Source organism: Dermacentor silvarum, chromosome 9 (genome assembly GCF_013339745.2).
Source record: "Dermacentor silvarum isolate Dsil-2018 chromosome 9, BIME_Dsil_1.4, whole genome shotgun sequence".
In the NCBI taxonomy this organism is placed as follows: domain Eukaryota; kingdom Metazoa; phylum Arthropoda; class Arachnida; order Ixodida; family Ixodidae; genus Dermacentor; species Dermacentor silvarum.
In genome coordinates, this window is record NC_051162.1 from 129,700,122 (window position 1) to 129,723,142 (window position 23,021).

At 45.8% G+C, this 23,021-nt stretch overlaps 1 protein-coding gene across 1 annotated transcript; it reads right to left on the bottom strand.

Annotated features, from left to right (window-relative positions):
- Window positions 1-494: 494 nt before the first annotated feature.
- Window positions 495-22,717, bottom strand: LOC119464296 (venom metalloproteinase antarease-like TtrivMP_A). Its single transcript, XM_037725203.2, has 13 exons — window positions 22,430-22,717; window positions 20,839-21,011; window positions 18,573-18,665; window positions 17,423-17,564; window positions 13,958-14,115; window positions 11,729-11,800; window positions 10,391-10,527; window positions 10,226-10,275; window positions 8,170-8,278; window positions 7,460-7,630; window positions 5,398-5,533; window positions 4,688-4,825; window positions 495-667 (listed from the first exon to the last, which is right to left on the bottom strand). Exons 1-13 carry the CDS (start codon window positions 22,488-22,490, stop codon window positions 635-637), a joined length of 1,473 nt encoding a protein of 490 aa, XP_037581131.1. The 5' UTR covers window positions 22,491-22,717; the 3' UTR covers window positions 495-634.
- Window positions 22,718-23,021: the final 304 nt, after the last annotated feature.

Sequence of the window (23,021 nt, forward strand, 5' to 3'; positions counted from 1 at the left end):
CGAGCGTAGTTATATATATATATTTTTTTTTTCAGAATTGAAGATCCTTGGACCATGGCCGTATGCGTCGATGGCACAGAAAGCCACGAAAGCCTTGTTGCACTACCTGAAGTCGACAGGTCTTGGCGACCGCCTGTAGACTTCGTGCGAAGTGTCAAATGTGCGCGAAACTGTGCTCTCTCTATTTCCTTTCTCTCTCTTTTCATCCCTATACCCCCTTTCCCCAGTGCAGGGTAGCAAACCGGACGTGCGTCTTGTTAACCTCCCTGCCTTTCCTCTCTTCTATTTCTCTCTCTCTCTCTCTCTCTCTCTATATATATATATATATATATATATATTGGTTACACATTTCTCCATCTTTTGTTCGTTCGGGTCACAAATCTGCTTTGACCCCTTTATTGCAGTGAACATCTTGATTTATTCGGTTAAGCACTAGTCTAAACAATATAGAAGTGAAAACATCAGCGAAAGCACAACTCGGGTACATGTGGCAATTTATGTTATACAATTTATTTCTTGTACAAGATATAGTATTGTTCATAAGGTGCTCGTAGGATCATTTGTATGTGTTTCTGTGGCTTCCAGTAATCTCCGTACGTGCAGGAGATTTTTTTTTAATTCACATCATTTATTTTTATTTCTTACCACAGATTCCTCGGATGCAAACCTGCGTAAATAGGACAAAATAAAACAATCAAACGGGTATCGGCCGTCATTCATAATTTTTTTCATTCGAACCCGCAAAATATTTCCCAATTTCTCGACATATCATTTTATATTATTCTTCTTGTACGAATGAGGCAAAAAGAAATTCAAGGGTCACTTATAGTCATCCCTACGTGGATGAATGGGAAAGCATTGCGGCCACGTCAGCAGAAGCGCGGCGACGTCCAGTGGCGCCACTGGCGGAGTCACGTGACTCGAGTGGCTACGTCAGCAGAAGCGCCACGACGTCAGGTGACCAACGGCGTTTGTCACAAGGTGCGCGCAACGCAAGGTCGTGGGTTCGAGTACCTTAATTAACTCTACCTTTATTAAATGTGCCTCAATTTCGCCTTAATTAACACCAAAGGTCGTGGCTTTGACTCCCACCAAAGGTCGAGGGTACGACTCCCACCAAAGGTCGTAGGTTCGAGTGCCTTAATTAACACCAAAGGTCCCATGCTTTCGATATACACACCAACGATTTCGCATTAATATATACATATATCGAAGGATACAAGCTCGAGAAGTCAAGCTAATTTTCGCCTTTGCGAAAAACAATTGCTCTAAACTTGTTTACCAGTCCTAAAGTAGTCAGTTTGCTGAAGCCTTGCAAGATATATTGCGGCCAAACAGACTTCTATGCAAATTCAAATCAAACTTTATTAAGATGTGATGACCCCCCCCCCCCCCTCCCTTCCACAGCGACCACTGCTTCAGGAGCCAATGCCGCGTTTAGATATCGCACTTCGTCAATGTCTTCGGATCACAGGGCGAGTGCTAGAAGTCTCTGAGATAAATTGCAAGCGCCGTGACTCAAAGAAACGTTAAGCTTGAATATTTTGCCAACACATGCTAACGGGAAACATATGCATTATGCAGATCACATACTTGCTTCGGCCAGACGCGACAACTACTTTGTAGAGATCCATAATAAAGCGTGATTTTAAGGACGCTGTTAACTTGAATAACGATTTTCAGAAGTGGAGGTGTCAGGTTCGATATCAGCTGAGTTTTCTATTCTTTTCTTCTGGACTCGATATCACAACTGGCGTGGAGAAAGGAAATAAACTAGGAGGGAGCATTACGTCATGCAGTCAGTTTTAACAAGCCGACCCTCCCCTTCGCATTTTCGCTCTCAAAAAGTCGGTTCAACACGTTACGCTGCGGTTGGGGGACTCGGCCCAGTGCACTCGGTTTTTTTGGTAGGCTTTAACCGACGCGCTCTCTTTCAGCAGCTCGTGCAATTTCGGTCGTTTGTTGAAACGTATACATTTACCGTCTTCGTTGCAACATCCTATAGTGCGGCAGCACCTGCTGATTAGACAGCACCTTGTCACACCTGCTGTCTTCTTGGAAAAGCGCGCACCTAGCACGGCGGTGATATGCATTAAATATTGTTGCACCATCATTACGTGTCGGACCAACTTTTCTTGGCTTCAATTTCGTTACAGAATGCTTGTTTCTCGTTATTTCCTTCCTCCGTGACAATTGACGTGGCCTTGTGGCGATAACCATTGTCGGGGAGTTAGAAACTGCAGCAACTATACCTAATGCAACGACGTACGCCGCGAATGCCACTGGAAACTCCGAAAGAGGCTTACCGTTCAAAATATGAAGTGATTGGCTCGTGTTCAGTAAGTGAGCTCACCGGACGATAGCAAGGACAAAATAATGAGAATGAAAGCAGCGTCAAGAGACAGAAAAATAGAAGAGGGAAGGCAGGAATGTCAACCAGACGCACGTCCGGATCGCTACCCACCACTGGGGGAAAGGGGTGTAGGAATGAAAAGAGAGAGAGGAAATAGAGAGAGCACAGTTGCGGTTCGCACCAAGTCTATACACGGTTTCCAAGACCTGCCGAGTTCAGGTACTGCAACAATGCTCTCGTCACTTTCTCTGCCATCGACGCGTACGGCCATGGTCTACGGATGTTCATTTCCAAAAATGGTCTAGAATCCAGCCGGTTCAGTGCTGTCCGGAGAGCTTCACGCTCGACGTCATACTGGGGACAGAGACATAAGACGTGTTAAATCGTTTCTCTGGTTCCACAAGAGTCACGCATGGGCGTATCCCCCATTCAATGCGGAACGAGTAGGACTTTGTAAATGCCACCCCGAGCCAGAGGCGACACAATGCTGTCGCCTCAGAGCGGGAAAGTTTTGATGGAACCTGTAGCTTTAGGGATGGATCAAATCTGTTTAAGATGACACTTCGGGAGGTTGGGCGAAGACCAATATTTGTGTGTCATAACTTTAGCCACGATATGAAGCTTTCTTGCAGCGTCGGTTCTGGTTAAGAGGATTGGAACTGGTCGGCCATCCAGATAGGCAGATCGGGTGGCTTCGTCGACGAGGTCATTATCAGCAATGCTGGTATGTCCAGGTAGCCACTGAAATATAATTTCATGACCTTTAGGGATAGCTTGATGATGGTCTTCTCTTATCTCATATGCCAGCTGCGCGTGAGTCCTGTGATAAAGGGAAAAATGCAGACTCTAAAGTGCTGCCTTAGAATCGCAAAAGATTACCCATTTCTGAGGTGTCTCTTGCAGGAGGTATTGTGCAGCAGCACGCAGGGCAGCAAGCTCTGCCGCCGTTGATGTTGTCATGTGTGATAGTTTGAATTTGATTGTGGTTTTCGTAGCCGGAATGACAACGGAGCTGGTAGATGAGATCGAACCATTGGCATAGATGTGTATTCAGTCCCTTTAGGTCTCATTCATCAATAGCAGTGTCATCTGTTTCAGTGCTATCTTTGGGTGATTGACCTTCTTCTTTACACCCGGAATACTTCGGCGCACTTGAGGCTGTTGGAGAAAATCCTGATGGAAGACAATCTGGATTGGTGACGATAACTTCAGAAAACGTGGCACGAGGTCTCTGCGAAGGCAAGAGCGCCAAGTTATGATCGGGTACGCGGGAAAGATGACGGATATGCGCCCTGAGACAATCCACTGCAACGTATGTTTGGATTGGATTATCTTTGGCGAGGACGATTGTTGGAGGTGTTGACGCGCAGCGAGGAAGTCCTAAACAAGTGCGCAATGCATGGCCCTGTAAGCTCTCCAATGAGCGAACATTTGACTTGCACGTATTGGACAACACTGGAAGGCTGTAGCGTAGACATCCTAGAAATAGAGCTCTGTACAACTGAAGCATGGAGCGTACAGATGTGCCCAATGTTTTCCCGCACATGAATCTCAGTACCTGGGCAATCGACGACAGTTTTTTTCTTCAGGTACGTGCAATGAGGGCTCCAGGAAAGATTTTGATTGGTTATCACGCCAAAAAATCGATGGGTCTTTGCATAGGCAATAGTGTGTCCATTAATGGAGACTGGGTATGACGTCAAGGGTTTACGTGTGAATGCAATCAATGCACATTTCTCGGTTGATACAGTCAGGCCTTGTGTTTGAAGGTATGCTGATGTCGGTATGCCGCTGCAGTCGCGCGCTCACCAGAAGGCGAGTAACCGCAGAAGCCCAAAGGTAAATGTCATCTGCGTATATCGAGAGGCAGATTGGTGTAGGAAAAACGTCAGCTAGTCCAATGAGTGTCACATTGAACAACGTGGGACTCAATACTCCTCCCTGAGGCACTCCACCATCCCTGAAGCAGCGTAAACATGCCACAATTACTCAGCAGGACGCTGACATCCACCATGGCGTCCTTATTTCCCTTTCGTCGACCGTCTCTTAAGAATGCTCCTTGAAGACAAATGCGTAACAACTGGCCTTTTTTAAAGAACAAGTCACTCATATGAGCGCTTAGCGTCAAGCCACGGTGCTTTCCGCGTGGCCAGCAAGCTGATGGCGTCTCTACTAGTTTATTGCAGTTTAGTAGCCGCACGCTTGTGGCCAGTCTTTGGTTTTTAAAACCTGTCGCTTACACGCGCATCGATTATCAACGCTTTCCTCGACCGACTTTGTTTACAGAGCAGATTCGCGCTGTACGGGCTGTTCAGAGCACAGAAAATTCCTTACCGATCCGTTCCCACAGCTTGCGTAGTCTGGTGCTTCGAACTCCAACTGCTCACGCGTCGCATAGACTCTGCCGAAGAGGCCGTACTGAGCTTTCGAGTACACACATCGCACTTTACAGCGCGCAACGATAGCAGGCGACTGAAAAAAAAAGCAAAGAAAACAGATCACGTTGTGCGCATCTAATCAAGTACAATTATCACCTCGCTGTTTCGTCGCCAGACACTAGCGGTTTGAAAAGTGATTAGAAAGAATTCTCGATGTGACTTCGACGAATGGTCATGTAGCTATTAACCATATTTCGTAGTTACGCGGTCCGCTGGTCTGACAATAAAAATAGTTCTCTAAGGCAAAGTGTTCGGTTTTGTCTCTACTTTTCTTTACTTTTAGAGATGTAAGCCAACACACTGTCTGTTCAATTACATAATCTATTAGTAATTGAGATTTATTATTACGTGGTCACAAGCTTTAATTTAGCGCGTAACTCAAGAAGACATCTGCATTCCAATAACCCATGTAGGTGAAGTTGTTCCGTATGCGGTCAAGTGTTCCGTATAGCTGTAACGTTAACATACCTATCGAAGTCGTTCTTTTATTGATGTGTCTAAGTTATTGCTCCTTATGATCTCGCACTAAATTAAACAAGTAGAAACAAGTGAAAACAGGTACTGCGGTAAGCTTTAACAAAAAACAAAAGAAAACACATCGCCTACCGTGTCTGCGGTCACGCTTGCTTGACCAGCAAGTTTATATTTGCATATATCCTGTGGTTTAACCAGCATTCCGGGATAGTAGCCATCCAATTTGTGCCCCTGAGATTTAAGCCGCCAGCAGGTCGGTCCTCTCAATCTGGTCAATGTTATAGCAAAAGAAAAAAATCTCAGCTCAGAGCTTTGTGAAAACTTAACGTAACCATTATACACAACTTTGTTCGTTGGAGGCCTTGTCGTTCACCTCTGTAGCCACAACGTTTAATCGCCTTCTCTCTGACAGTGGTAAGAAACACTCCTATTGCTTAAACGCGGAGCGCGGACCATTTACATGTTCACGAAGAGTGCTCAAAGCGTAAGTCTCTAAACTGATCCACATAAGCTTATGCTCATACTCAGTTATTATGAACTTATTGGAGCTCGAGCTACACGTCCAACTCATGTGCCTTCCTCAAGAGACGAATAAACATTCATGCAGGGCTTCGTGGTGTGCGTTCTCTTTTCTTGTGTCGTTGTCGTTTTATGCGGTGTTTTTACCCCATTTACAATGTTAAACCAACTAGCCCAGCGATGCACGCTTCTGTCATTCATTCTTTAAAATTGAATATGCGTTAACTACCCAAGCATCCATATCCCCTTATGGTCCGCAATTGTTTTGTGCAAATATTATGGTGCAAACTTCCGCTTTGTTGACTGTCTAACGACCCCCTAAAGTTTGCTTCAAGATCGCCAGCCAACCAGTCGTGGTAGCACAGTGACTATGTCGTTCCGCTGCAGAGCATGCGAGGTCGCATGCAGGTTCTGTTCCCCGCAGCGACTACCACCCTCCGATTAGAGATCAATGCAAAAAAAAAGCTCATATAACCGTTTTGAGAGTTCCTAAATCCGCCTCGTGTTGTCAAAATCAACCCACTGCTACCCCCACCACCCCCTCAATTCCAGCATCGAACATAGGCATGTTAAGCCAGTTGGGCCTTTAACGTAATGCATGTTATGTGGCCGTAAAACTCCATGAATTAGTTCTTTTATTATTTTTTTACGACGAAAGCTGTGCTATGTCGCCTACAAGGGATTAAGTTCACCGTCAAGATCATCGCAACGTGACAAAAAAGTGTCACAGTTTCGCCCTAAGGGCGAAGCAATGAATGCGATAGCAACACAGCAATGTCATACGAAGTAAGGTGAGCGCGCGGCCTTGGTAGCAATATGAATTGTAGTAAACATGAGCTGATTAAGTAAGCAGGTGTGCTGCGGCGTAAGTAGACCGACATGAAGAGAGACTCGATGACCACGAGAAGGCGCGTGTGAAACGGTGGTGTTGATGAGAAGCGCTTACCGTGGGCAGCGCGTGCGAAGGGACACACCTGTAGTGCTGCACTGCCGATCTGGGCAGCATTGCATGTGTAGCGTGCGTTGGAAAATGTGGCCCGACTATTACTAACTGAATGAACAAGCGTGGTGTGAGCGCGCACAAACAAACATGAATAGATCACACTGAATGACTGCAGCCAACGACTGTCAAAACGCTGGCAGCGCAACGTACCTTCGCCCGCGCAGGTACGTGCGGTCTATCGCTTCAACGGAAACTGAGGGCGCATAAAGGCCAGAGCCGTGTGGAGATAAGAGACGGTGCGGTCGAACGAACGACGACCGCGGTTGTTGGCAGCGTAGAAGTGCGCCCCCCCCCCCCCCCCCCCCCCCCCCGCTCCCTCCGGCGCTGGCTTCCCGCTTCCTTGCTTGCGCGTGGGAGAGATAAGAGACTGTGCGGACGAGCGACGAGCGCGGTTGTTGGCAGAGAAGTGCCCCCCCCCCCCCCCCCTGCTCCCTCCGGCGCTGGCTTTCCGCTTCCTTGCTTGCGCGTGGGGGATTGAGTGCGTTCGCTCTCCGTGATAGCGCGCGTCCCCGCATGCTTCCGCTGGGGCATACGGCGCGCGGCGAAGATTTTATCTATACGGAACCTCACGGCGACGGCGACGGCGACGGCTACGGCAGATATCCGGTTGAAGTGTCCATATAATTGCTATCGCAATAAAAACATGCGCTCGTGACATTGACAAAGACTAACCTCATGACGTATCGCATCTGAGTGACGCTGCACGGGGAAAAACGGTGGTAGTTTGGTCCCGTGTTGAGGTAACTCATGATGTAACCCTGACTGAACGGGCACCTCAGGGCTCCTGGGTGACCCGGCACGACGTTAACCTGGGGCGGGTCTCCATCGTGCGCAGCTCCCAACCTGCAAGAAAGTACAACAGGCATGCATGCATGCATGGATGCATAGGAGAAAGCATACATTGATATCCTCCTCAGAGAGAGAGAAGCGTGGGAGGGAGGGGGATTAACCAGACGCGCGTCTGATTTGCGACCCTACACTAGGGGAAGGAGTAAAGGGGTGAAAAGAGAGGAAAAAGAAAACAGATACAGCAATTGTCGCGCGCAAACTTGAAGGAGCACATCGAGTCTGCAACGGTCGCAAAGACCTGTCGCCTTCAAATACTGTAACAACGCCTTCGTTGCTTTCGGCGCCTGCGACGCTTACGGTCATGGTTCAAGGATATCGGCTTCTGGAAACGGTCTCCTGTTTCTCAATGCTCCTGTTTTGCTCCTGTTTGTCATTATCAACACGGGTGCAACGACACCCAATCATTCAAATTGATGTTCTTTCGCTGACTTTGGCATTTTGCTCACTTCGCAAAATTTGTTCTGTGAAGGTAGTGTGCTACCTCTAACAACGTGTGAACAAGGCGTGCAGGTGATGTCTGTATAAGGCCTTACAAGTGTGCAACTTCATGTGTCAGAGCGTGCATTCCGTCGTAGGAGCCAGGATTGTCTTCGCCGATGCCCACAAGCGAATCGGTACACACGCCACCTACAAAGGCCAGTCCTGAAAAGTAAAATAAAAGGCTACAGTTTTAGTCAATTGTGCAAATCGAAGTTTTTGCATGTATGTTTACCAACGCTTGTCACTGCGTACATCCCTTTTTCGTGTGTTTCTCGGTGCTACTTGTATGCTGCTATGTCTCAGTTTTGTGTAACACCTGGTACCTGTGATCACTTGTCATCCTCATAGTATGTATTTTCTAACCAAGGTCACTCAATGTTCTACTGGAGCCTGTGAAGTAATATGAATAAATAAATAAGTCGTAACAACAATCTTCCTTTAAGATGCCAAAAGTAAGAAGACGTCCAGATATATCGACGCACTTTCCCCACTATTATTTCATGCTACCCTCACTAACTGTATTTATTCGTAAACAGATCTGCTGAACCCTACATCACGGGTTCAATTCCCGATCGCAGCGGCCACGTTTCGGTAAAAGTGAAATCCAAATTCCGAGGGCACCTAAGCAAGTATGAGTTGTGAATCCGAAAGCATTAATATCCAATCGAACGCCACTGAGCGATACTCTGAGTTTTGCTCAGCGATCAATGTACCATAGCGGTACGTGCCTCCCGAACCAGCAAGCAGCAGCCTGCTATAGACACGGACGCCGGCTTTCTCGCTCAATGGGCCACTTCATGCTTTCGAGTCAAGAACGCTCGTTTTCTTAGATTTAGGTGCACTTTAAGTTGTCCTAAGCGGTCAAAATTAATCCGGAATCCTCCATTGTGGTGTTTCTCATAATCGACTATATGCAGTTCGAGGACGTTAAACACTGCGGCAGCGCCCGCGCAGTCTTCTGTTAATTGTTCATCCATACCATACAGTTCTTTTCTCCTCTCCCATATTTCGTGCTCCCTTTTCCCCTTAGCCCGTGCAAGATAGACAATCGGAAATAGCCGCTGGTTAACCTCCATGTTGTTCATTTGCTTTTATCTCTATCTCTTCCCCGACTACATGCCCACCTGTCATGAACTGAACGATGAACGCTTCATTGTGTGGTGTACACGTGCAAAGATGTGAACTTTTTTATCATGCTCATTTTTCGGTCCCCTTTCCCTGTTCACCCAGTGCGGAGTAGCCTTCCGCGGGTTAACCACCGGGCATTTCCCTTACGACTTCTCTCTCTTTGTCGGGGCATCGAACATATTTTTGTTGGCGTTGTTATCAACAGGTAGCAGTTTCTATAAGCTGCAGAAGAAACTATATTCCCCATTGTTGGCTGGTTTCTCAACAGTGTCGTTATTCTCGTCGTCGTCACCGCCGCTTCTTCTTCTTTCATGACAATTCCGTACAGTTCAAGTCAAATGGCCATTTTCTCTCTTTAATGAAGTCGTGTCATTCCCGTCTTCTCGTAATCTGCCTCGCTGTGGTTATTTTCTCTCGGCATGATTACAATTGCCCGAATAAGGAAGATTCTCCTGGTCGGTTTCTGGGCGTTTATGAGGTTCGCTTTCTTGTTACCAGAGGTTAACATCGCAGAAAGCAATGTCGTAAAGACTTTTGGGTAGTCCTGCATTTGTATCTCGCTCCTTGCACTCTTTATATATGAAAAAGGTAAAAACATAAGCCGCAAAAACCTTTGAAACCTGAGTTTTTTTTTCTGCCACATAATATTGTCAAAGATTCTAATTGCGGAAGATAACACTATTACGTGTACTTATCATTATACTAAATTTCCACACTCTTTGCAAGATACGCAGGCTGCGAAATAATCAAAGCTCTAGAGGCTACAGTCAAGCCCGAAAGCTGCTTCGGATGTTCGAGCCCATCAATTAGCAAATCAATCAGTCAGTCAATCAATCAATCAATCAACAGAAACATTACAATCCCATGTTATGTGGACATGAATGTGCAGCAGTATTGAACACATTCTTTAGCTGCGCAAAATATGCTGTTCGTGAAAGCCACTGGCTTCCTTATCAGTTTCGAACAAGTGAGTCAGCTTACCTTTGCGCCTGGTATCCGGCACGCCACTATCCATACCATACATGTCACGTCTGAAAAAAAATAAAAAAAATAAAAGCAACCTTGTTTATCACTTCGCTGCATACCAAAAAAAAGCGCTTTTGAACAGGCTGCGTACAACTTCGAGATAGAATGCGTGCATAGTACCCTGTGGCTAGGTAGACAACGTCAGGATCACCGTATTGTCGCCTTTTCACTTTGACGTAGTCTAGCAGTTTCACGATCGTCGCTGTGTCGTCCATGTACTTGTCGTTTCCTTTAAAGTACGGCTCATCCCGTGCGCTCTGTAAAAAGTACGTTGAACAAATTGGTTAAACTTCAACTCCATTTATTTTCCAAAATGTTGTTGAGGAACCTCCGCGCGAGAAAATCTGTCGCAGACAGCTTGAACGATGTCTGGAGGCGAGCACGCACTACAGCTTTCATATCCACTCAACAGAACTGCACTGTTTTTCTCATTGTTAATAAAGAAATTGCGGATATTGAGAATAAGGATATTGAGAATAAGGTTCGTGGAGACTGATTGATTGACTGATATTGACTACTTAATGGCAATGTACCGAGCACTACTAATAGTACGCAGTAGTCCGCGAGGTGTGCGCTATGTTTAATACGCTTGACTTAAACTCGAGTGGCACATTTCCTTCAAACCACGCGTGGCGTTGATTGACCAACGCTTCGGTGCATGTCTGAGTGGCCGTCATGCGGATTATATATATATATATATATATATATATATATATATATATATATTTATATATATAATGTGTGTGTGACTTGTGAAGGTGAGTCACTCCGAAGTAGCATAAAGGTGACTGAATCGTTAACCTGGAAGCTTTCCTTCATATAGCTAATCTCAACTCTCGCTACTCGGTACTGACGTGGGCGAATGAACAATTTTGGGATAATTAACGACCAATATTGGTTCTACTCGAACAACGTGTTTTTTTTTCTATTAAGTACACATATATTGGCCAGTTGGCTCGTCTACCGTGCATTGGGTGCATGTTGAAGAACCTCACATGATGAAAATTGTTCCGGAGTCCCCACTATGGCGTGCCTAATAATCAGATCGTGATTTTGGTAAGTAAAATCACGAATTTAATTTTTACAAGAGTGCTCAATTGAAATTATGTGACAGGCTAATTCTATCTATCTATCTATCTATCTATCTATCTATCTATCTATCTATCTATCTATCTATCTAATCTAATCTGTCCATCTATCTATCTGTCTAGCTATCTAATATTTCTATCTTTCTGTCTATCTGTTTGTCTGTCTACAACCCGACTGAGTCCCAAAACTTCACTCATTGTTGATACTTCCGAGTTCGATATTATTAGGATACGGGTTTTGCAACTAGAGCACCAGCAACATGCGCTTTTGTTCGCAGCAAGCAATATCTCTGTTGCGGCTAAGACATCGTCCCGAATAAAGAAACACGCACGTACACGCGGAAGAAATATACAAACTCGCGACAATCACCAGAACTCGCTCGAGTCCAGTCAGGAGCAGTTTTATCCTCGGAGCACTCGTGTCCTTGAATCGTAAGTTGGCCTGAAAGAAAAAGACAACTTCAGAAGAGGATGCCCTTGCGACGCTCGCAAGAAATTATAGCTCGGCTCCTCGGAACTTGTTCCAGTCCTCACTGAGTAACTTTTCGCGCGTGTATACCCCGGAAAATGCGAAACATCATTGAAACACACTGTTATCCAGGTTCTCGCGTGAAGTATTATCCCAGCCTCGCCTTCCGTATACCAGTACTTGCCGCAAAATCGCATTTTTCTTACCGAAAATGGAAATTCATACCGTTTACCGGTTTCACCGCTGACATGTTTATGATGTTATTTCTTTTTTCTTTGTTTACATGCCTACTGCGGTTATTCATGTCCATGCTTCCTCCTAATGCGACCCAGCAAGGTGCTTTTAAAAATGTGCACAATAAACGATAACGTGACAATCTTGCGAAAACTAACTTTCGTTTATCACATCAGTCATGTGCGCTCATTGGTTTACTTTAGAGCCTCCCATGGCTTGGTTGGTGCAGGTATCATTTCCTTACCCCCCTCCTCATTTTTTAGATACCTTTTTTTAGGTTTGAAGTAAATCAGTGCAGCCTGGCTTTGCTGCTAAGCGGTGAAGTGTAGTGTAGTCTCCGCTTGAGATTTATCCTCATATTGTAGACGCCAGCTTACTATCATGAACCACAGGTATTCGGGTCACCGATTACAAATAGTGCAACACATATAGCTTTTGTCTTTTTCTTTTTATTGCGATAGCAATTATATGGACACAACCGAATTTCTGCCGTCGCCGTCGCCGTCGCCGTCGCTGTGAGGTTCCCTATAGATAAAATCTTCGCCGCGCGCCGTATGCCCGAGCGGAAGCGTGCGGGGACGCGCGCTATCACGGAGAGCGAACGCACTCAATCTCCCACGCGCAAGCAAGGAAGCAGGAAGCCAGCGCCGGAGGGAGCGGGAGGGGGGGGGGCGCACTTCTACTCTGCCAACAACCGCGCTCGTCGCTCTCCCGCACCGTCTCTTATCTCCACACGGCTCTGACCTTTATGCGCCGTGCATTCGCCGCTCAGTTTCCGTTGAAGCGATAGACCGCACGTACCTTCACCCGCTGCAGCGTATGCTTGCTGCCAGCGTTTTGACAGTCGTTGTCCGCAGTCATTCAGTGTGATCTATTCGTGTTTGTTTGTGCGCGCTCACACCACGCTTGTTCATTCAGGTAGTAATAGTCGGGCCACATTTTCCAACGCACCCTACACATGCAATGCTGCCCGGATCGGCAGTGCAGCGCTACAGGTGTGTCCCTTCGCACGCGCTGCCCACGGGAAGAGCTTCTCATCAACACCACAGTTTCACACGCGGATTTTCGTGGTCATCGAGTCTATCTTCATGTCGGTCTACTTACGCCGCAGCACACCTGCTTACTTAATCAGCTCATGTTTACTACAATTCATATTGCTACCAAAGCCGCTCACCTTACTTCGTATGACATTGCTGTGTTTCTATCGCATTCATTGCTTCGCCCTTAGGGCGAAACTGTGACATTTTTTTTCCTGCTCTCGTCATACTCAGAGAACCCGATTTCAGAGCGTATATGCGCATTCTTACCAGTCTGAATACGACTGCGCAGTGCACTCCGTCGAAGCAAGAGTATGATAACCGAAATTCTGGCTCATAAAGGTTTATCATTCTGGTAATGGCTTAATGAAAGGCACCCGGCCGTTCGGCCATATTGTAATACGGCAATCCACTGCCTCGCACCTGCCACTTTTTTCCAGGCGGCTTCATTGCCATTGTCATCGTCATCATCATCGTCTTCATCTTATTTATGTCTCACAAGACTACTACAGTACGAAGGCCTCGCCCAGCGATCTCAAATTGCGGTTTCGTCAATGCTTTTTTATGGTAACCTTCAAAAACAGCTGAGAAAAGCCTAACTGAAACACGTAGTTGGCCTTATTGGTACATGTTTTTGGACCATAATTATTGCGCGCCAATAAGGGCACTGACGGCAATAACGACACGGATAGGCGCACACATGGACAGACACGAATGTGTCCCTGTCCGGGTCGTTTCAATCGTCCGTCTCCTTATTGCCACGCCACAATTCTGGTCGGAAAAAAAAGCTCAGTTTTTAGCGAACACGCCCCACAGCATCATTAGGAAATGACCCGAAGATGACAACGAATTAACTCACGCTGTTAATCATAACGCACATGTACCCAAGCAGGTGTTGCGTCTTAGCGAAGCGCTGCTGATGTATCTTATCAGAGATCACAAACACCTCTACGGTGACTTCAGTTGGGACCGTTTGGTAATAGTTGTACTGCCTCTCTGTGAGTTGCGTGGCTTTGTCTGAAAAAACAAATGTGAGAAACCACCGATGATGATCGTCAGTGTAAGAGAATAGCCGAACGCTTCCGGAAAGCTATTCGCTTTGTTAAAGAAACAATGCACTTTTAGGCGTACAGTTGTCGCAGGCAGAATATTTAGATAGCGTTCGTTGCTTAATTGGGTAATTCCGTAGACAACAGAGCCCGTTAACAAGCCCATCTGTCATACGTACAAGCCGATTCGTCATACATATGTGCGACGTGTCCAGCGGCGCGAGCGCCAGTCAGTGCAAGGCGACTGCCATCCTCCTCTCCCGTAGTTGCCACAGGAAGAAAGGACGGTGTAAGAATCGGAGGGTGTAGCTCTATTTCCCGAGCCGACGGCATCTGCACCTTCAGACGCCCCACAGTTCTCGCGCGACACCACGTACGTCTCAAACAGCTGTGTAACAGTTGACGTTCGACTACGAACACGCCCCGCATCTCAGTTTCGCGAGTGCCCGCGCCCTTTCCGTCGGCTCTTTTGTATCGCCAGTGAACGTCTGAACAACACCACGAAAATGGGCGAAAAAGCCAAAAATAAAGAAATTCGCTCTGAAAAGCAAAAAGAACCTGCATAAGCGCGGGTATGCATAGGTGCGGGTACATACCGGCCGCTTTCAGAGCAGGCAATCCTAGAGTGGCGGCCGGCCTATAAGGTCGTCAAACCAGTACTCGGTCAAGGCGCTGTCGAGCTTTTTTCGTTCGAGTAGACTGTCAGAGAGACTTTGACACTCCCGGACGTTCCCCGTCACTGGGAGAGACTTTTGACCTGCACTTCCACTCAAGACTAGTGCCGGATCATCTGCAGTGCTATGAGAAGGATTGCGCTCCAAGGGCTTTCCTTCGCTTTGTAAAGGTGCCTCCTCACAGTAAGGGAGCACCCAAGTATACCATGTAGGGTGCTTCGCCCCCACCGTTCATATCATTGGCAATAAAAATATCTACCACCATCACCTGTTATTTCTTTTTTTTTTGCGCGCGCGTTCGCTTTGTTTCTGCGCTTTTCCTTCTCTGTTTATTTCCCCAGTTCCTTTTCCATGTAGGGTAGCAAACAAAAACCTTCGCTGTCTTTGCCATTTCATTCGCTTTTCTCTCTCTCTTCTCTCTCTTTCATACCCATGCTCCAAAACGGAGATCCGGATTTTAAATGGCAGGGTAAGAACACTTCAACTACAAAGACAGCGATTGTGATATTATCAATAGAACTATACGCTAAGATCAAGAGCAACAAATGAGGATTGTCGACAGTGTGGGAGTGTCTGGTTCGAGGGTTTGTGCCGTTAGCGCACGCCATGTCGCTCACCGTGTAATGCAGCAGATCCAACGACACGAATCTATATACGGCGAAGCTTTGTGTGAGTGCATAAGGGAGTCGAAACACGAGTACACGCGCACGCACACACACAAGAGCGGGCGCACACAAATTATAGCGAGCCTTTGGTTAAGCGCAGTTGCTGACTGCTAGCGTGTACGACGGACGCCTTGAACGCATCATGGTTTCAGAGGCAGCATGCCCGTACGTATGTAGCGCAATCCGACTCCATTATATCCGCAAGAAGCGTTTACTTCCTCATTACCGTGCAGCCACGAATGCGAGCTTTCTGGTTCTTTCTTTTTTCTTACCCCCACAAGACCAGCGCTGCCGCTGCCGCGGATGCGCTGAGGCAAGTGCCATCTGCTGGTGCTGCAAGGAACCTAGCAGGGCGCGGCGCCCGCGCTGCGCTGTGATTGGTTGGCCTATTCGCAAGGGAACAGCCAGGCCGCAGCGCACACGGTCACGAAACCCGGCTAGGTTCGCGTAGAAAAGCTTCGCTTTTAATACTTCATCACCTTGAAACCTGTTTTCCCCATTGCTATGATTCACACCGTGAATATTCGATATTGCATTTATGACAATAGCCGGTTCTTTCTGAGCCGGTAATGCTTGCCACACTCATAACTAATAAGCTGAAGCGAAAAATTCACATATAAAAATTCACAGAAATATCCCCTTCTGCATTTTTCGATTGCGTTTTCGTTTCATATGATCCGTAGCAACTCCTCACAACATCAAGGTGTCCCAGGAAATTTTCAAGGATACCGATAGACATGTCGTGAAACTATGTGCGTGAATTTGTGCCTAACAGCAGAAGAACGAGGCAGGTCCAATTAGCGGCCAAGGCAGCCTCATTCTCGAGATGATGAAATGCAAGGACACTTTTGTGTGCCGTGCTGTTTCGCGAACGTTAAAAAATCCAGATGGTCAACGTTACTCTGGAGCCCTCCAATGCAACGTGTCTTCATTGTTTTGGGATGTTAAACCTATTCAGTCAATCAACAGGAACAGCATCGCAGTCTGACAGAACGCATGCTTTTCGCTGGCGTCATCGATCTACCGATGTTCCGTGGTCTCTAGTTTGATTAGGTCCTCCGCTTTAGCTTTGTCACGTGTACAGTTGATCCATGCCCTTCATTTTCGTGGCGGGCTAGTGGGCTCTGCGTTTCACGGCGTAAGCTGTTTTCTCACACAAATTAGTTTGTGTCCACACTCCAATAGATGCCACGCAGATTTACAGCGAGCCCTAAACAGTGTGCAGCTAAATCCTGAAAGCCGAATGGTTACGAATGGTATTCTATGAGAGAGAATGCAATATATTTAAAGCATCGCCACAGGGAGACTGATGAAAAGGACGAGATTAAATGTCATACTTGTATACAGTCTGTGTTGATGCGAGGCCTGCTTTTGCTTTGTTTTGTATCAACGGAAATATATAAATTAATTAATGCACACATAGCATTCGAGTAGTTTCTAAGACACTTTTAAGATGATCGAATATATTATTGAATTATCAAGCATTATTATAATAACGTATTCTTAAGAAAACCCAACGAATGTCGTGTGAAATCAATTACGGAAGTCATTAACATTGCTGGAAAAACCTCTCAAATATTAATTAACGGCAGTCATTGGAATACAATAAAAGCAATCTTCATGCCACACGAGTTTTCCGTCAAGAGCGATCGGGGCAGTGTAACGAGAGGGGTTTTCGTCATTCAGTTTCTTTGGTTTTCTTTTCTTTTTTTTTTCTAGCACTAGGACATTCACTGGGGACTGAGCCACGGGATTCCTCGCTTTATGTACAGTCAGAATCAGAATCAGTTTTATTGAAACTGAGTAAAAAGATTACAGGCTGTTAATATACAGAAGGAGGTCCCGAAGTCAGAGACTGCAATTGGATCTCCTACACATCATTACAGTGTAGTAATGGTGTGAGCAGTCAGTACAGAGATGCTCATATGACTCTCACCTTTGCTGTCAGGAATGAGAGTATCGAACATGTCACTTTGCTCATCTTTGATTTCGGAGATCATGTGAGCAACACTGCCGTCGTCAGACCTTTCCATCGCCGGCGCTGGCGAAATCTTGTGTCGGGGTCCCACGATACCTTCCTGCATTTTGAGCAATGAGGGGTTAGAAACGAAGCTAGGACGTTGTCTTACGTGTACAACGTTCAACTCTCGCCACTTTGCACACACAGCCGTCACAAACATTCAGGATCGGCATGACTGGACTGAAAGATCATAAGGTATGTTTCCATCTTCACGCTATTTCACAGTAATTTTAGATTATGCTCTAAGCATTGCGACGCGTGCACGCCACTATGGAATTCCTCGTGACCATTTGCTTAGTTTACAATGTCTCTGATAATCCCCTCGTTTCGTGAGAAAATGTTCTGATGCACAGGCGCCAGCACCAAGGTTATTAGTACATATATGACCATTATACATGAAGTTAGAGCGTAATACTTTTGAGAGAACCAATGAAAAAGCGAGAACATCATTGTAAAAAAATGAATATATGAAAACGCCTGGCTTTTCTCCCTTTTGCCTTGTTTTTAATCATATGTATGTCTCTAAAGCGCAGCTATTACCTTCAAGCGTTACGAAAAAGTCTTACTTTATACTCACAGCGGTAATAATGGCAGTCCGAAATAAAAGCAACACTCTAATTTTATTTACAAACCAATTGGCAGCCATATATTTTTACCTTCGTGTTCGTGGCCTACCCCAAACTGGGTCCTTCACTTCAAATAATATACCAGTATGCATATACGTTGCAATGGCTGGAATTTCTCTTTATTGCTTAACTGCACATCGGAGTCATATGCGGAAGCATATAGCTGTCAGTCTTATTGCAATTCTGCAAAAACCCTCGCAAGAGCTCCCTCACCTTCGTAGAGTGTATTTGTTACACAAAACAGCATTGAAATTAGCCTTTCGCGTTTCTGCATTAAGCGTAGCCCTCCGAGGCTAGACCCGGGTCACCTTGCGCTTGCTCCCTCATGACTGTAGCTTTGAAAAAGGCACGTCATGTGCTTCTAAACATGATTGCGGTGATGCATTGACACAGTGATATTGACATAATGAGGACCGAACGAAAACTACATTGACACATACCAGCTCAAGGCCGTTGTTGGTCTGTGTAACCATTACCGTGGCCAGCTGTCTTTCATCCTCGTATAGGTTTCCGTCGATATCATCTCCTCTGTACTGCGGATGAATTCAAACATGAGAGTTAGTATACACTTCTTTGAGTAAGTGGTCGCCATGGCTCTACTTGAGACAGTGCTAAGGGCACTCGTACATGTCAATAAGTACTGCGTTGAGATCCAAGCCAAGCTATCAACCTTCTACGCTATGTTGCAATTCGTGAAGCGTTGATCTTTTTATAAAGCATACGACGGCTCGGTTGTCTCAAACAGCTCAGTATTGTTTTGTTTTTAACCATTTGATGTTAAACGACACGTGAATACCTAAAGTCCGGCATCGCGTCATCACAGAGAGATAATAATGAACAAACAAGATTATTTTGTCATTGCTTTCATCATACCTGACTATGTCAGTTCTTGACGCAAATTCTTAACCTGATTCGTCAAACAATCCACATGGGCTTGGAGTTCTGAGCGCTTGTGTCTCCGACAGTATTCGGGACACCTTTCGTTGACTGCAGTGTTCGTCAGAAATTACAGCGCTGTGTCGTTTTCGTTATCGAGCCCCCAATTCCTTTCATGTGTTCTATATTTTGCAAGATTTTATCAGGATACATAGAGTCATTTCAAATGTGCACTGTTTCAGGTTCAGCTTGTCGATTTTTGTGTTTTTGTATTGCCGGCATTTGTTCGGCTCAACAGAATTGCCTATCAGTGGATAAAGTATAAGTATGGAGTTAGTATATCAGTATATAGAGATAAACTATCATATAGGGTATAGAGTAGAACTGGGGACGCCGTTGTACAAGTCATCGGTTTTGTGGCTTCGTTATGAATTTCGGTTCTTCTTGCAGGGGACAGGAGGCGTGAAATGCCCACAAAGTATTCGCTCCTCTAAAATTATTTAATGTCCAAAAGCAATGAGCTTCAGTTTCAAATAGCCCGCCTATACCAGCCTCGATTACTCGTGGCGATAATTTGTAACCTCACAGCTGGCTGTTCCGAGAATTCGGAAAGGGTTCACGGCACGTTGTCTCTCTTTTGTTCATTTTTACGTCGTTTACACGAGTACCAACCCTTGCTGTCACTTCTTAATTCAGAAGTGTAATATGGCATGCGTTAAGCAATCCAGGTCATAATAAGTAAACCAGTCAGCCAATCAATCGAGAGTTACCATTTGCATAGTGTAATTTCAAAATTTCACTTTTTTTTTTTTACTTCACAGGTTTGATTGCCTGCTTGCTTGCCTGTTTGCTTGCTGGCCAGCCACGACTGTGCATATTTTCGCTGTATACGTATGCTCACGTCCCGAAAAAAAAAACGCACTTATTCTTCATTGAATAGTTAAGAACATCGTTTTGCCTGAGTCCGTGGTTCGGGCTTTCGCAAGCGATTTGCATCTACAAAGCTATTGTAACGTCCTCCTTAAAACTATGCAGTGAGTCGTCTCTTAAACCATCCGAACGTTCGTAGTTCAAGCTGCGAAGCTTTTTAGAACATTGAAGCAATTTTGTCTGTGCGTCGCGCGCTACGAAACTGTTGATTATTTTCCTGCGAGATTGTGGCCTCAACCGAAGGCTGTGCCTTGCTTTTTGAGAAATGACTGTCTGTGCTGATCGTGTGATGTGTTAACATGTTGGAGTGTATGCGCCCAGTAACGGACCCAGAATCTCTGCTAGGGGGGGGGGGGGGGGGGGGGTGACAGTTTGCCTTAGTTTGCCAATACCATATAAACAGCACTAATTTCGATTTATTCACGGCAAATTGTCATAAACTTCGCTTTTTGCGCAAGTTTGCGAGTGTGCAGACGATTGCGCGTCTTACATCTTAGTTGCAGTACTAAAAGGCGCAAGGAATGAAAAGGGGTTAAACAAAAGGGGGGTTAACTCGGCGTCAGGGGAGGGTTCCAACCCCAGAACCCCCCCCCCTCCCCCCGTCGGTGCACCACTGCATGCGCCATATTTCATGCGTCAATGCATGTCTAGTCAAGGCTAGCCTATGGTCAATGATCAATCTACTAGCTAGTCTAGTCCAGTCTAGTTTAGTCTAGTCTATATTGCTGTCTAGTATAGGCTAGCTTAGTGGCATGCTGGACAGCCTTCAGGCAAATCTCGCAATCATTTCATTAAAGTAATGCCTCCCTCTTTCTCCCATGCAGGGCGTATTTTAGTAAAGACTTTGTAGAAAAAAAAAACAGGGAAAGAGCGCAAGAACTCGTTTTCGATCGTACTTACGAAACGAACAGTGGGTTTCCCGTTTTCGTGTTCATGAACTGCAAGCGTCGACGCTGCGACTGACACCTTTCGCAAGTTGAGGATCAGGTCTTCGTGTACACGAACAAGCTTCGCGCCGTCAACCTCACGTTCTTCCAACAAATGCGGATAGACGAGCCTTTTCCCCTGAACGCCTACGTCAAAGATGAGAAAATTGAGGAAATTATGTTGACTCGGCTTTTGTTTTCTATTCGCCGGCACATATTCATTTACGTATCTATGCGGAAGCCTTTCCGACATATTCTTTTGCGAATCTACTGATCAATGTGTCCTGCTGAATCGAGAGTAATGGCAACGGACAAAAAGCAAAGCTACTCGATTTGTTTTACACTATGTGAAATGTTGCTAACATAACTACTGTCGTGTCATAAGGAAGAATGATTTTTCGGAGCCTTTTTGCTGCGAGACAGTCCTTTTGGGGAAAACTAAGCAAGTTGCTGTATTTTCGGGGGCACAAACTGCTTCTGTAAGTCGGTAAAGGCAAGATGCTGATCGAAACATCGCAGACACATTTTAAGTGCGTTGCAGACCCAACCTATTTTTATGCTTAATACCAGGGGCCTGCCTCTTCTCTGAACGGGGCGTGTTGTTTATATTTGGTGAAAATAGGAGGGTAATCGGTCAGCAAAGTTCTAAGTTCAATTTAGTGTGGTCTTTGCCGTTATCTCACCATGCAGGTAATGCAGGGCGTTTTAAGCGGGCTTAACGAACGGCCCAGAACTGAGCCCGCTGTCTAGAAAGCACAATGACTGCCACTAAAATAAAGTGTGGTGGAAATGGGGTAAACATTATGGCTGATGTGCATGTGAAGGCGAGTGAGTGTGGATAAATTACGGCCTTTGAAATAAAAATATCTTGAGCAAATGCTCGAAATGCTCGAAAGTGTTCTGCGGCAGTTATCCGCAATGTTTTTGGCGTTCTGTGAAAATGGGAAGTAGAAAGGGGGGGGGGGGGGGGGGGGGGGCTGTCTCAGTTATCGGTTGTTTTATTTTACGGTTGAAGCAGTGACAAACACAACTCTCTTGTACCGCGTTATAGCTGCAGCGCGTACAGCCACCGTGCGGGTGCACTTGCGGCAACACTATTTCCCAGCAAGCCTTCCTCAGGCAAAGTGGTCCTAACATTTATAGAACACAGATGTATTCAGTGGCCTACTTTCAGCGCGATATTCTCAAAACTGGTAGTATTCTCGGGATGCTGTTTTACTAGTAAATTGTAGTCACTCATGTAGTTTACAAGCAATTATCGCGCATTATGTCCCACGGTATGAATATTACATGCAAAAGAATTTTTTTTACTATATCTACGACATTGTTTCGTTTATTCATAATTACTCTAAAATATGTGCTTAAATACCAATTACACATATCAGACAGGCAAACTTAGTTGCTTTAGCGTGCAGTAAGTGTTAATTTCACTCGCTGCAGCCTTCGTTTGATTCAACGGAGTGGACGGTACAGCAGTACGTGCTTAAAAGGTACAAAACAAATACAAGATCAAGCACCAGAACTGCGTGTCAATTCTATAGAGGGTGTAGTAGAATCTGTCTTACCTGCTGCAGCACCTGACATGACCAGGAAGAGAAAAGTGACATGCACTCTCGAGTATTTCATGGTGAGCACTCTAGGAGGTACACTGGTCACACATCAAGACGCCAAGATGATGAGATGATTCGGGTGTCGTAACACAGTTATTTAAATGTACCGCTCTGGTCAATGCGCGAAGAACAACGTACACGACACTGACGTCGCGGCGTACAGCGCTACTGTCTGCTTTCGTCATGTCTTTCGTCGACAGAACGCAATATCAGTGTCCCCGAAGAAATCATAACATGCAGTGTTTTCGTGAGAGGCGCGTTCTAAATGCCGCCAGTAGATGGGTTTCGCATTTTCCATCACTGGACAGGCCATCAGACGACGCAGAGTCGGGCATCCATCTTAAGTCCGCACAAACGTCAGGCGGGCATCGTCCGGGAAAATAAGGATAGCTGCTGCGTGACTGAAGTCGTGGCAGTTGTCGTGCGTTTCACGTGTGCTGCTAAAATAAACTAAATGTGCGGCGGCAACGTCTTTGACCAGCGTAAGTGAAAAGTCGGCACGCATTTCAAAGTTCAACGATAATCTTTAAAGATAAAACTTTAATGT